Genomic DNA, 15,006 nt, shown 5'->3' with positions numbered 1-15,006 from the left:
TCACTTTAAGCCAAATTAATTACTTATTTTATAATAAAGCAGGAAAATTAAATTTAAATATTTACAGGCAGTCCCCGGGTTACATACAAGATAGGGACTGTAGGTTTGTTCTTAAGTTGAATCTATATGTAAGTCGGAACTGGCGCCAGCCACTGCTGAAACTGATCAGTTTCAACCGCGGCTGAATCTGGATGCCAGTTCTGACTTACATACAGATTCAACTTAAGAAACCCAGGCATCCTCAAGTCAGCTGCTGCTGAAACTGATCAGCGGCTGATTCCAGGAAGCCTGGGGCAGAGCAACTCTGCCTCGGGCTTCCTGTAGTCAGCCGCTGGTCAGTTTCAGCAGCAGCTGACTTGGGGACGCCTGGGGCAGAGCAGCTGGGGTGCTGCTGGGTTGCTCCAGTAGCGCGGCTGAATCAGGACTCCTGGGGCAGAGGAGCTGGGGTGTTGCCGGGTTGGTCCGGAGCAGGGCTGCGGGACCAACCCGGCAGCCCCCAGCTGCTCTACCCCAGGGGTAGGCAAGAAAAGCCTGGTCTGCTGGGGGGGGGGGGGGGGAGGAGGAGGAGGGAGTGGGCACTAGCTGCACCTCCCCCCCAGCAGACCAGGGAGACGGGGGGTGGCGGGACCGCCCAAGTCCTCCATGGCTTTGCTCCGTCTCCCTGCTCTGCTGACCTGGGAGACGTGGAGCAAAGCCGCAGAGCACGCGGGCAGCGGGACAGTCCAGGCGCACTGTCCCACTGCTGGCGTGCTCTGAAAGCTTTGCTCCCCATCTCCCTGGTCCGCTGGTCAGACCAGGGAGACGGGGAACAAAGCCTTGGAGCACGCCCGCAGCGGGACAGCCCGGGTGCGCTTGAGCTGTCCCCTGCGGGCGTGCTCCGCGGCTTTGCTCCCCGTCTCCCTGCAGACCAGGGAGACTGGGAGCAGCTTCTCGCGCCCTGGAGGACGGGGGCGGTGGACCGCGGCGCATCTGGGCGTCCTGCCACTCCCGTCCTCCGGGGCGAGAAAAGGCCCGTTCGTAACTGCGGATCTGACATAAGTAACTTGGGGACTGCCTGTAAATGCAAGTTAATATGTATATGTCTATAATTGTTTTAAAAGTTGATTCTGCCCTAGCACTGTCTCTACCCCGCCACTGTCTCTACCCCCAGCACCGGCGGGGGGAGGAGGGGGAGAAGAGGAGGAGGAGAGAACTAGGGATTGCTGTCGGCTGGGCAAGCAGCCCAGCTTGTGCCAGGACCAAACCTCACTACCACTCTGCAACTAAAGGCAGTAGGAGCTGGGCAACCTGCCCCCTGGTTCCTACTGCATTCTAAATTGTACAGCTGTAGCGGGGTTTGGTCCCGGCCTGAGACAGGACTGAGTTGGCTGCCTTCCCCTATTGAGTAATCAACCAACTACTCAACTATTAAATAACCTAATTTTAACATCCCTAGTTCCTACATTGCCTCTCCTCTACTGGGGAAGACCAATGAGGTGCACAGCCTCCTCCCTCAAACTTGACTGTTTTGGGAGGGGGAAGTGGAAGAGGATGTTGGGATTTTTTTTTTTTAAATTCAAAGGAAAGCAGCTTCTACCTTTCCCTCCAAGTTCACGGTCTCTTGACTTCCGGCCCAGTCTTATGGTGCTGGGGTTCTACTCTGGGGTAGGGGGCTTGCTCTCCCCCAAACTGTCTGTAGAACTGCTAGATGAGCACAGAGGTAGAAGTACTAAACTTAGTGTCCCATATCCAATTTGAGGGTCCTAAGGGAACAAAGAGGAATTCAAAGAGAGGAATTCATTTTCCATCCTGTGCAGGGGTCCAGAAAAGCAAGCCCGCTTCCAGCACTAAAGTTCAAAACAGCAGCAAAAAGCTACCATGACATTCCAACTGCAGAACTAGGGCAATAGCATACAGAGGAGTTCCACTTAACTCAAAAAAGTAATCTTATGGAAAGGTCTGAAATCCATTTGAGAGCTTCGGATGCTATAAAATTCCTGTAGAGGAAAAGGTGAGGCACCCGTTAACAGTGTTTGATAGTTTGGAGGTCTCCATATTCATTCTGTGGCAAATTCTTGATTCTTTATTAGTGCATCAGTGGCATGCAACTTCCATGCAATGCTCTAATATGATTGATACACAAACAACTAGCTGCACAAGAATCCAGGAGATCTGATCATGCAATCAGCTACATGGCACATGTTATTTTGTCAGTCTGCCCACTGCATCTGCCAGATGTCTTCTGGGTCGAAGCTGGATAACAAAAAAGCTTCTCTAGATGCTCAGAATAGTCGGCAGGACTTAAAGCACATACAAAAGTATGAAGTTGTCATGGAGTGGGAGCTGTGGTTAGTAAGAGCCTTCTACTTATGCAACATCCCTTTCAGGCTATGTCTAGACTGCATTCCTCTCGCGGAAGAGGAATGCAAATGAAGCAGATCAAAAATTCAAATAAAACGCGGATTTACAAATCTCGTGCTTCATTTGCATAATTGCATCAGAGCGCTTTTAAAAAAACTCAAAAAAGCCTCGCAGTCTAGATGGGATTCTTTTTTTTTTTTGGGGGGGGGGGGGGGGGGGGACAAAAAACCCACACTTGAAAAAACCCTGTACTCCTGAAAAAATGAGGTGCACAGGTGCTTTCGAAAAAGGGGTTCCCTCCCAAAGAACCCCATCTAGACTGAGTTTTTTCCAAAAAGCCTCTTGAAAGAGCACTTGACAGTTATGCAAATGAAGCGCAAGATTTGTAAATCCATGCTTCATTTGAATTTTTGATCTGCTTCATTTGCATTCCTCTTTCGAAGGAGGAATGCAGTCTAGACGAGCCGTCACTGGCTAGAAAACGTTTGAGAGAACTGAAAACCAAAAGGCAGAAGAATGGACTTCAAGGTGCTAGCTACAAAACTCAGATATGTTTAGTATGAACAAGGTCTATATGAAAACTTTTGACCTGAAAAAGATATGCAGTACCTGACCATGGAGAGAACTGATCTCTTGGGAAGCCATTGAACTCTGCTTTTTGCCCACTTGATTGCTAATGGAAGTGGAACAGTCTGTCCAAAGACAGTGACTTAATGAGTCAAACATCTGGTTGCACTGTAGAAGTTGAATAATTTCAGCAGTAGCCCCATATGTTAGATGACAAACTGTAGCTGTTTTTAGCTTCTGCTGGAAGTGAGCCTCAGTGTGTAGTGAGTGCAAACTAGTCACAGCAGTTCCTCCCTGCTCTGAAGCTGAAACGGTGGTCTCCTGGACAGAGGCTTGCCTCCAATAATTTCTCTTGCTCCTCTGTGTAACATACTTCGATAGTTAGTTGTCAAGGCCATTGGATAGCTTTCCAGGTTTTAAAACTGCAATGACCTTGGCGGTGATGGACTTCAATTACTCAGACATCTGTTGGGAAAACACAGCAGGGAACAGATTAAACAAATTCTTTGAATGTATTGGAAGCAATATTTTATTTCAGAAGGCGAAGAAAGCTACTAGAGAAGAGGTTGTTCTAGATTTGATTGACAAATAAGAACTGGTTGAGAATATGAAAATGGAAGGCAACTTGGATGAAAGTGATGATGAAATGGCTCATGTTTAAGCAATGAAAAGAGGGAGAAGAGTCCAATAAAGAGAATGGATTTCAAAAAAAAAAAAAAAAAAAAAAATCAGACTATGGCAGACAGAGTTGGTAGACTTGCATCCTGTGGGATCTTACCTAAGGGGGGGGGGGGGGGGGGGAGGGGCAGAGAACATTTCAAGAGGGTTGGGAAGTTTCAAAGGAGAGAAAGATCACAAGAACAAATTATCTCAATGAATAGAAGAGACAGGAAGTATGACAAGATTACCCTGACTAAACCAGAAGATCCTGAATGACCTAAAATAATTAAAAAGTCCTACAAAAAGAGAATTAGGTCAAAATACAAGGGATGGACATAAAACAAGTAACACAAGCGTGTAGGGACAAAACTAGAAAGGCCGAAGCACAAAATTAGATCAAACTAGTTAGACAAAGGGTAACAAGAAAGTATTCTACAAATACATTAGAAGCAAGATGAACAAGGACAGAGTAGGACCGTTACTCAACGGGGAAGGGGGAAAGAAAAATATGTGTTAAATGACTTTCAGTTTTCACCAAAAGATGTGAGACACAGGGTGGACTAGGTCCTGATGCCCCCTGCCAGATACCCTGTGGACCTGCCATATCCAACCCCCCCAAAAAGCAATAGAAGAGTCCTCCAAGCAGGCTAGAGTGGCAGTGGAAGAAGCAACCAATCAGAGGCCCTATAGAAGGAGCTGCAAGACTAGACAGCAGTCCATGTCTCTGGAGGTCTCAAGGTATGCAGGCCAGGAGACTGGTTGACAGTGGCAGCACTGCTGACAGCTGCTGTGAAGAATTACTGGAGACTGCTGGACTGTAATGGGCCTACAAGAGCCATTAGTGATTATTTTTGGAAAGTCACAAGACTGGAGAGATTCCAGAGGGCTGGAAAAAGAGCAAATAGAAGACTGATCTAGAAAAAAGGGAAATAAGGGCAATCCAGGGAATTACACACCAGTCATCTTAGCTTCAGTCCCCAGAAAGGTAATGCAACCAATTAAGCAATTTGCAAACACCTAGAAGATACGGTTATAAGTTAAAATATATTTAAACTGGAAAGATGCCATGAATACCAGCTGTTTTCCTGATCTACTAGCAGACAGGGTAGCAATCTCGGTTCTTGTGCAGAGCTGACAGACTTGAAGGGGCACTTCATGTGCATAATTCTGTGAGGTGTTTGTCAGCTTACAAAGCGTTGAAAAGTAATTTCTGAATTTTGTGGTATGCATGTTGTGACGCCATGTCAGGGTTCCCGACACTGCACCCCCGTAGCAGCAAGAACCGACTCTGCCAGCCAGTAGAATAAAGGGGGTTTATTGCTTCTCCAGGATTCAGCACAGCATAGATGTGATGTACCTATAGGAGTCTGGGCCAGGATGCCTCAGACCCCTTGAGATGGGGTCCCTAGGCCCCTAAATTCCAGCCCCTCTTTAGTCTGCTCCCTTCATAGTTTCAGCCAAAATCTGACCCTTTCTCCGAACATGCACTTTCTTAGTTCCCTCGCTGCCCCAACTCGTCTGACCGGTTGGGTCTTTGCCTACTGTGACTTAGGCAGCATACCTGCTGGGCAGTGCTCACAGGCAGAGGCCAGTAGGGGTCATCCACAGCCCAAGCACAGCAACCAGCAAGGTACTCACACATCACAGCACAGGAGGACCCTGGGATGCAGAGCAGACAGCACCCCAATTAGGCCACACATGTATATAAGGACAAATCTAGGTGACAGAAGGATCCATGATATATATATCTTGAGTTCATGAAGTTTGTGGCTTCTGTCACCATGTATTCTTATTACTTTATAGGCCAGGGTAACCCAACCCACTTCTCCCACACCCTACTTCAAAATAATACACTAGAAAGGGAGATCTCAGCATTCTATTATAATGGTTTGTCATTATAGTTTTACACAGGTGTAAAAAGAAAGCCATATACAGTATTAGAGGGATAGCCGTGTTTAGTCTGCAGTATACAGTATTGTCCATTTAAGTAGACACAAAATAAGAAAAATTATACATCAGAGGGGTAGCTGAATTAGTCTCCAAGGTGCTACAAGACTATTCATTGTTTTAAATTTTTCCAGTTACAGACTAACAAAACATGTAGATGGTATCATGAGCTTTCGTGGGCAGAACCCACTTCTTCAGGTGAATGGAGTTATTAAAAGTCCAGTTTCAAAATAAACAGGGGATAGCAGGAAGAGAAGGAAAAAGGAAGAGAAAAAAATGGGGAAGAGTCAATAACAGTGTCCATGTTACATGAAGCTGATAAAAACCAAACCATTGTTTGGTTCTTTATGTCATCAGGATGTGGAATGTAGCGGGCCATCTAGTCAATGTCTATTCATACCTCTGTTATAGGTATCAAACTGTAACCACAGATCCATGAGTAAGTTAAATCTCGATACGCCACTTCCGAAAGGTTGCCAACCACTGCACTAAAAGGTAAGATCTGCATCTTCATTTATTCATGAAGCTGCTGTAAGTAGAACTATTATTGACTTTAAAAAGTATCACCAGCACTTGGATCTGTACAGAGGCGAATAAGTCAAATCTTGGCATTCCACCTCTGAAAGGTTGCTGACCCCGAGCTAGTCGCTTTGAATGTCTCTGCTCATACTGCAGGGGCAGTCACGGGATAGATTAAAAGGGTTGGCAGGCCTGATCTGGCCAGTGGGCCATAATTTACCCATCCCTGGGCTAAAGCGTATGCACAACAGTATGCCACTACCATGTCCAGTCAGGAGGCAAGTAATAAGGTAAAGGCAAACAGACACACATTGAAGGAAAATATACAGATAGAACATTGACGGGTCTGAAACATGTTTTCAAGTAGGGATGTTAAAGTTTGAGTAGTTGACTAATCAAATAGTTGATGCAAATTGCATCAACTATTTGATTAGTCAATAGGGCACCTCCACCTTGGAAGTGTAGCAACAGCCCTAGGGCTATTGCTACCCTTCAAAGGCGAAAGAGTTATGGGGAGCACAGGGTCACCTGGGAACTCCTTCCGCTGACCACGGGCTCCATGCAGCACTCCCACTTTTGAAATGCCACGGGGAGCCTGGGGACACCCCGGCTAGCCCTGGGCTGCGCACAGTGTTTCAAAGCAGCAGCTTCGCATGGAACCCAGGGTCTGGCTCTACCTCAAAGCAGCAGTGCTGCATGAAGCCTACCCTCCCGCCCCGCCTCCTCTTTCTTTGACAGAGGCAGCAAATGGGGGGGGAGGGGGAGAAGTGACTGTCTACTCGACTATCCGATAAGCATTTGCTTATCGGATGGTCAACTAGTGGTTCACATCCCTATTTTAAAGGGCACTGGAATTTATCTGGAGGAGAAGAAAAGGAGCGTAATTTTATATTTTAAAAGTATTTACCAGATGTGAATAAGTCTTTTAAAAAAAAAATCAGTGTATTGCTGCTCTGTCAGTCCCTCTGGGAAAAAGCCAGACACCAGAGTGATTATATAGCTGAAGGCATATTGTGGTCTACTCTTCAGAGTAGAAAGAGCTTATTATAAGGCAAGGCAGACCACAGTGCATTTACAGCTGTATAATTCTTTATGGCAACAAGCTGATTTTAACCAGAACACTATCAGCCAACTAATTTTATTAAAAACATCAGAAGGCATTAATACTCAAACAGCAGCTCTGGATAGTAAGACAACCTTTCCAATGCTAACGTCAAATTTCCTTCTCCCTCTGCCATCATTACTGTAACAAGTTAGGGCACAGTAGGAATGAAATATCTGGAAAGGAAAATTTAAGTTTTCCAGGTAAAGTAAGAACTGGATGCCCATTTCACTCATTTTCTATGGAAGTTTCCCAGATCTTAAGGTAGATGTAGATCTCCATTTCATCATGAGCTTGGCATGTCAATTTTTTATTCTTATACCACCAAGCCAATCTCCCCTGCAGAAAGCTCCCTAGATCATGGTATATATTGCTGAAGTGTGGATGGTTGCAGTACTTTAGCAATTTTCACATCATTTGAGGAGGACAACTAAGTAACACGCCCACCTAAGAGTTTGCTCACTGCCCTTTAGAATTAAGCCTCCAAAATAACGAGGCAGCTACCCAGGGCCCTGGCCTTATTGCCTAAGGAGCACCTACAGGATTTTCTCTTTGATTTCTGTTCAAGTCAGCAACAGCACTTGTTAATTTTTTTAGATCTGTTCTTTTGTAACAGCAATCTAGAGATAAACCTGGAGCAGGTGTTTGCCCAGGGATGCAAGAAGCTAAAAAGTATAGCATTCAGAAGAATGCCCCCGAGCTATGACCCATCCTACCATAGAGCCAGATCCTCTAAGACAGGGCTACTCAGGTCACAATGATACTCACAGCACAGAACTAATAAAAGAAAGTTCTTCTTCACACAGTGTGTAGTCAACCTGTGGAACTCCTTGCCAGAGGAGGCTGTGAAGGCTAGGACTATAATAGAGTTTAAAGAGAAGCTAGATAATTTCATGGAGGTTAGGTCCATAAAAGGCTATTAGCCAGGGGATAAAAATGGTGTCCTTGGCCTCTGTCAGAGGCTGGAGAGGGATGGCAGGAGACAAATCACTTGATCATTGTCTTCGGTCCACCCTCTCTGGGGCATCTGGTGCTGGCCACTGTCGGCAGACAGGATACTGGGCTAGATGGACCTTTGGTCTGACCCAGTACGGCCGTTCTTATGTTCTTATGCTGAGGGCCGCAACTTAAGTGTGGTTGCATGCACATGCACATGCAACTATATATGCAAATAGCTTTTCACACAGATGGGCATCAATACAAAGATTAAGGCAAGACTCCAACACACAGGCCCCCCATTTAAGACTTTTCTGTTGATATTAATAAAATGCAATATTTACTGGATTTCCACCCATATGACAGCACTTTTAATGAGCAATGACAGTCCAGGAATTTTACTAAAATGCATATCAACAGAAGACCATTATATTAACTCGCCATTGTGCACCGTGTTCCCAGTGGAGGTCATGTTCAAAGGATCCTACTCACGAGCCGCACGTTGAGCCCCATGTAAACCCAAACTGCACCGTAGGCCACAAACAAATGGGCCACATGTGGCCCGCGGGCCACGTGTTGAGTAGCCTTGCTCTAAGGGTTCTAGAAGAAGAGAAGCCTCCACCCAAAATGCCTCTTCACAGCCTCCTGGACTGCCAGAGTTGGAAGCAGTGGTGGCCATATTGCAGACTGCACCTCCCAAATCTAAGACTCTTGTTTAGCAACACCTGTGGCCCACTAGGAGCCCCAGCCAGACCCCCCCCCCCCGCCCCCAGTCAGCAGCGGAGACCACAGGAGCTGGAGACACTCTGCCCCCAAGAGGAAGGTGGAGAGAGCTAGCAGCAGGACAGGGAGCACCACAGCCCAGATAAGAGCTCAGGTCACAAGAGTGCTAGACCAGGGAGGTCCAACCTGTAGTGGCAGTGGTGAGTGGAGGGATGAAAGATAGCCAACAGCACATGGGGCTTGTGCAATGGAGGCCCATACCTCCAAGTGAAAGGCAGATGTTCCCACAGCTGGTAAAAAAAACGAACAGTGGAGTTGAGGTGGGTTAAATGTGGTAGCAGCAGATTTCAGGGAAAAGCTGAAATCTTTGCCATAGCCCCTTCTTGCTGATTGAGGAGACTCTGCCAATGGTCATCGTTGGCAAGGGAGTCCCTGCCTGTGCCTTCTGCTATAGATGTGATGGAGATGCTGATAGCACTGGGAGAGCTGTTAGACAGGAGTAGGGCCATGCCAAATTCCCAGTCCATTAAGGTCAATTTTATGGCCATAGGATTTGAAAATTGGTACATTTCACACTTTCAGATGTGCTGTAACTGTGTGGATCCTAGCCCAAAATTGAATTGTGTCTCCATCTGGTTTTTTGGGGGGTGGGGTGCAGGTGGAGGCATGGGATTGCCACCTGCATTTCTGTGCTGCCTTGAGAGCTGAACTCTGAACATCCCCACTAAGGAGCTTCCTGCAGCTACAGAAGGTTCCTGGAGGTTGGTCTGATCTTCCCCATATTGCTGGAAGCACCTCACCCAAGGGCTCTTAGTTGCTAGCCCTCATCAGCTTGGGAGTGACAAGACTTTCTCCTCCTCTGTACAGTTCCGTTGCAGAAGGCTCCACACTCTCCCACCCCTTTACTTATTACTCTTCAGCTACAGAAGGAGGTCACTGTACATAGAATCCCTTCTTCCAGATGTAATTAGCTTCTTTCGATAAAATAAAGATTGAGTGAACCTGACAAAATGCATTGATTGACACTTTACAGCAGCAAACACCACAGAGGGCTCAACTCCCTCACAGGGAGGTAGGAGTATCTGAGATGGTTATATAGAGTACTGAACCCAATTGGTAGCCTCAAACTTGAGAGCTACAGTCTTAAAAAAAAAGTGGGGAAAAAAGTTCTAGTTTCAAAGTGTCATTAATTCTATGTTAGCATGGAGCATCCAGCAACTATCTTTCTTTATTTCCCTAGGTCTGTACAGAAAACACTTCCCATGTTCAAACACTAGTCTCTCTGCATCTGTAGAGTTCACTGGAATTGTCAAGACAACATCAAGATAGCAAATTCTGCCCTCCACATAGCCCCAAAACCATAGTGCAGGCAAACTACAGTCCATTTGCACAATTTTTCTAAGCAGGCATCTCCAGCCTACAATTCTTATCAAAGACTCCACAAAGACAAATCTGTACTGAAAGCATAGTTCAATGTGCTATAAGTAAGATCTCGAGTCACATAGTGAACAATAAGAACAAAAAGATGCATGTTCACTGTGGTGCTGAGTATCTGCCTGATTTAGTCAACAGGATATCATATGTTCAGTGTGCACAGAATCTTTGGGGATTTTAAGCACTTAAAATCTTAAGGGGACTGAGCATGTGCAAATGGGTTTTCCCAAAAGCATCTAACTTGTCCAAGTTTGGGTGGATATCTGTAGTGGTAAGAGGCATCTTATAGACAAAAAGCCAACCCTCAGCACAATTTTAAATCCCTCTTGCAAAGCATGTGGGCATTAGAGTTTCTCAAAAAAAAAAATCAGAATTCTTTTGAAATGGTAGAAAAAAAATATTTTTCCTTGGCCTTGTTTTCACAAACAGGTGAGTTTTTCTGGCTGAACTTTTCAAAAAAGTTTAGCCTCAGGTATACAATTTCAACACAAAATTAAGCAAATTAGAACAATGGGAAGCACTGGGCAACTTTGGTAGTGCTACCAGTTCCATCATAAAGTACATTCCCCATAGAAGTAGGACAGACACTCTCAAAATCCTTCAGAAAAAGAGATATAGTATCAAAAGTTAGTATGACTAAAGTTGTCTGTTCCAGACTACAAAGTAAATGTAAGCCATCAATGATGCCAAGGGGCAGTTGGCACATCTCCCTCACCCAGAAGATTTCTTGCTCTCTTCTGTTGCCTAAAGTAGCAAGAACAAATTACTTCAGCTGTGGTGTATGAGGTATGACTGTGGAAGTCATTAGTGCAGTTCAAACAGATACTTCCTTCCCTCAGAACAGGAAATTGATGCTGAAATGCACAGCCTACAGAACACACCAGCTAAAGTTAATTTAAATCGTTGACCACTTCTATATGCCTGCTTGCTTGGGGAATATCCCTGAAGATTGAGGCTGCAATTCAGACACTCAGCCTTCCTCTCCTCACCCCAACAAACAGAAACCAGAAAAGAGCTAGGAGGATTGCTGCTCACAGATGGTCCCAAATTCCTTAAATACAGTAAACTTCCGATAGTCTGGCACCACAGATGGTCCCAAATTCCTTAAGTACAGTAAACTTCCGATAATCCGGCACCTTTAGGACCCAGGGGGTGCCGGATTATCAAATATGCCAGACTATCAGAAGGGGGGCTATGAGGGGGCTGGAGTGGGGTGGGCCCCCCATAGCCCTCCCCTACGATAGTCCAGCTCTGCCCCAGGCGTCCCTGATTCAGCCACTGCTGGTCAGTTTCAGCAGAAGCTGAATCAGGGATGCCTGCAATAGAGCAGCTGGAGTGCTGCCGGGTTGGTCCCGCAGCGCCAAAGGACGGCGCTGCGGGACCAACCCGGCAGAACCCCAGCTGCTCTGCCCCAGGGGTCCCCAAGTCAGCCGCTGCTGAAACAGATCAGCGGCTGATTCCAGGAAGCCCGGGGCAGAGCAGCTCTGCCCCGGGCTTCCTGGAATCAGCCACTGATCTGTTTCAGCAGCGGCTGAATCGGGGACCCCTGGGGCAGAGCAGCTGGGGTCCTGCCGGGTTGGTCCCGCAGCGCCATCCTTTGGCGCTGCGGGACCAACCCGGCAGCACTCCAGCTGGTCTGCCCCAGGCCTCCCCAAGAGCAGCTGGGGTGCTGCCAGGTTGGTCCCGCAGCCACGAGGGGCAGCGCTACAGGACCAATCCGGCAGCACCCCAGCTGCTCTGCTCCCGGATTCCCCAATTCAGCTGCTGATCAGTTTCAGCAGCAGCTGAATGGGGGAAGCCTATCCGGCTGCCCCAGCACTTCCAGGTTCCTGATGGTGCCGGACCATCAGGAGTCCCGGAGCATTGGATGCTGGACTAATGGAGTTTTACTGTACACAGTCAGGTCCAGGCCAAGCCACTTGCAGTGGGTAGGTGTAAGTATTTCAAAAACGTAGTTTGTAAGAGGGACCTAAGCCCCACCCCAGTGAGACCCTCTTTTCTGTATACAAGCAACTGAAAAGTCAGAATTTAAAAACTTTTCTGAAAGCAAGAATCAAAACAGATACCTCAAAATTTGCAGAGATTTACTTTCAACTTCAGAAAAAGGCCTAACTCTGGAAAAGCCAGGAGAGAGAAGCCAGTAAAAGCCTTTGAACTCTATACCTTAGATAATGACAAAAGTTGTATGGTAGAAGAATCAGAAGTAGAACATTCAACATCAGATTCTTCACCAGATAAAGGCTGAGTAATATGGGAAATAGAAGCTGGAAAGAATCAACTTAGTTACTAGGTAATCCCGGAGAGTAAGATTCTACCAGGACTAAGTGATATTGTGCAAGTTTTAGCTCGTGGCCCAAAGCAACCACAGTTAAAACTATCCTCAAAATGAAATACAAGAATGAGTGCAATGTGTTTCAAAAGTACTGTTTGGTTTATATTTCTGGATTCAAAATAGCAAGTATCAAATGCAGCTTTACTCTTGCTTCCCATGCAGATTTTTCAACCTCCATTGCTATACAAAAATCTGTTTATTAATAATGGTTTCAGCAGCTGGAGAAAAGCTGTGGCAAAGGATACAGGATTCTAATACCTGTAGCATGAAAAACAGAACAAGAGCTGTCAAGTGGTATAGGCTTCAAAGATATTCAGATTAAATTACTGATCCACAATCACTTGTAGTAAGAGTCAACATGCATCTCTACATAAAAAAAGTTTTTCCTGCAGGATGACACTGACATCACCATAGCACTTGTGTCCCGCAGCCTCTCCCCTTTCAGCCACCCCACCTCCTCCTCGCAGCTGGGGGAGAGCCAGAGTAGCTCTACCTCACCCTGGTACCCCTCCATGGCAGCTGAGGGCAGGGGGAAGAGGGGGATCAAGAGCCAGGGCCTGCTGGGGGAGGGGGGCGGCGGGGAAAAGGAAAAAGCTGGGGGTAGAGTACAAAGCCTGATAGGCCCCTTTCAGCAGCTGGAGGGAGCAAACCAGCACAGCTGTGGCCTGGCCCAATCCCCCCCCCCCCCCCCCCGCTACTGAAGGGCGGGGGGGGGGGGAGAAGAGGAGAGGGGGTGGGGCGGTTGGCAAGCAAGCCCCCTAGAGCACTGTTTCTTAAACTTTAAGACCAAGGAACACGAAACAATATTTTTTTTAAATGAGTAACACCAAGGATTTTGGGGGGGGGGGGGGGGCTCAACAAAACAAGAAGGGTCAGGGGAAGTTATTGAGCAAAAAAAGTTGCCTGTCCCTGTAAGGGCAGCCATTTTGAACTCTGTTGTTCTCCAAGGCACACCAGTGTGCTACGGAATACAGTTTAAGAAACTCTGCCCTAGAGTGAGTGAATGTTCATTCAAGATGTGAAAGATGTTCCACTACTCACTGCAGTCCTATAAACTGCTCAAAGAGAAAGCAACAACAACAAGGGCAACTTCCTGGTGCTTTTGACTAATAGCCAAATACAATAATGTTGTCAGAAAAAGTGAACCATGCAACGCAAAATGCATAGTGTCAATACAATAGGAAATCATTCAACCTTTGACAACATATTTGAATGCATAAGCCAAGAAACAAAAGACTAATATTATCTCTATATTGGTTGATGTAACTAAGGAAGTTAAGTAAAGCAGTTGTGATATTATTTACATAACACTTTATCTGAAATGTTTTGATTTCCATCCTACTGAGTCACTGGATGCACAATCTTTAAGTGTGTTGAACGTATCTTACTGGGTGACACTTATTGGGAGCAGCGGCCTGCTGCAGGCAGAGGAGGCTGGGAGCAGGAGCCTGCCAGCAGCCCCCCCACAGGAGGAGGTGGGGGGAAAGGAGGCAGAGCAGGAGCCAATAGCCCTGTGCCCAGGGGGAGGAGCACAAGAGCTGTGACACTGCATGCTGCTTCTTTCTACACTAGAACTTCAGAATTGCGTACATCAGATTGTTTGCAACTCTGAACAAGCAATTATAGAGGCTCTTCACAGGGGACTGCTTGCAACAGGGGTTCCGAGTGCCTGGTGAATGGGGGTGGGGACAGATAGCTAGTTGTAGCTCCCTGGCCACAAGGGTGAGGAGACATTTGAGGCATAGCAGCATCAGTGGGCATGCAGTCAGTGCAGGCTATGGCCCTTCACGGAACTGCTCCTCCAGAGTGCAGCATGGAGGCAGGAGCTCAGACTCTGACAGCTTACATTCCAGGACAGTTTTCAGTACCAGCTTGGGACATTTTTTCTTGGGCTCTGAACCTGCAAGCTTGTCTCCCCTCCCAGAGGGGAAGAGGGGACAGAAAGGAAAAAAGAGAAAACAGCATTCACCACCTCCTCTTTGTAAATGGCTGCCCCTTATGTTGTGAGCAGCGGGTGGAGACAGGCAGCCCATATGTACCTGCCTTTAAGGTGCAAAAGGCACAATACAGTATTTGCTTTTTTTTTGCCTCCACTGCTGCCTGATAGCTTACTTCTGGTTTTGTTGACCAGTAAGTTTAACTCTGGTGCTCACATCTTTGAGGTTCCACAGTATTTTGCTAGGGTCACTGATAAAACCATGCATCTCTGCCATGTATACATGGCTGGAGTCTCAAGATGGGTCAATCCTTTATCTGTATGAAGTACAGAATATGCTTAAACTTTACATAAGGAATTACTCTGTTCCCATAGCCATGAGAGCATATGCTTCTCCAGAGAAGGATAAAAAAATGCTATATTTGTACTCTAGATGACCCCTTAGGAGAGTTCTTCTGCAACAGCCCTCTATCAAATATTAAAGAAAATAAAGGAGGTCAACAAAATGGT

At 46.5% G+C, this 15,006-nt stretch overlaps 1 protein-coding gene across 9 annotated transcripts in view; it reads right to left on the bottom strand.

Annotated features, from left to right (window-relative positions):
* The window catches only part of GGPS1 (geranylgeranyl diphosphate synthase 1), a 38,275-nt gene that overhangs the window by 8,470 nt on the left and 14,799 nt on the right, over nucleotides 1-15,006 (bottom strand). For 2 of the 9 annotated variants that reach the window (XM_089777364.1, XM_089777366.1), the window contains exon 2: nucleotides 3,281-3,372. The exons of 4 other annotated variants lie outside the window; for them this stretch is intronic. In XM_089777364.1, coding sequence (XP_089633490.1) covers nucleotides 3,281-3,305 — 25 coding nt within the window. In that variant the 5' untranslated portion in view covers nucleotides 3,306-3,372. Of the gene's footprint in view, nucleotides 1-1,912; nucleotides 1,977-2,949; nucleotides 3,373-5,128; nucleotides 5,360-15,006 lie in introns of those variants that run through there. 3 more of the 9 variants (XM_025184113.3, XM_075924773.2, XM_089777365.1) reach the window with 3 other exon arrangements.

Source organism: Pelodiscus sinensis, chromosome 3 (genome assembly GCF_052426305.1).
Source record: "Pelodiscus sinensis isolate ZL-2025 chromosome 3, ASM5242630v1, whole genome shotgun sequence".
NCBI lineage: Eukaryota > Metazoa > Chordata > Testudines > Trionychidae > Pelodiscus > Pelodiscus sinensis.
The sequence above is the reverse complement of the archived record's forward strand: the minus strand, read 5'-3'. Positions and strand labels throughout refer to the sequence as shown.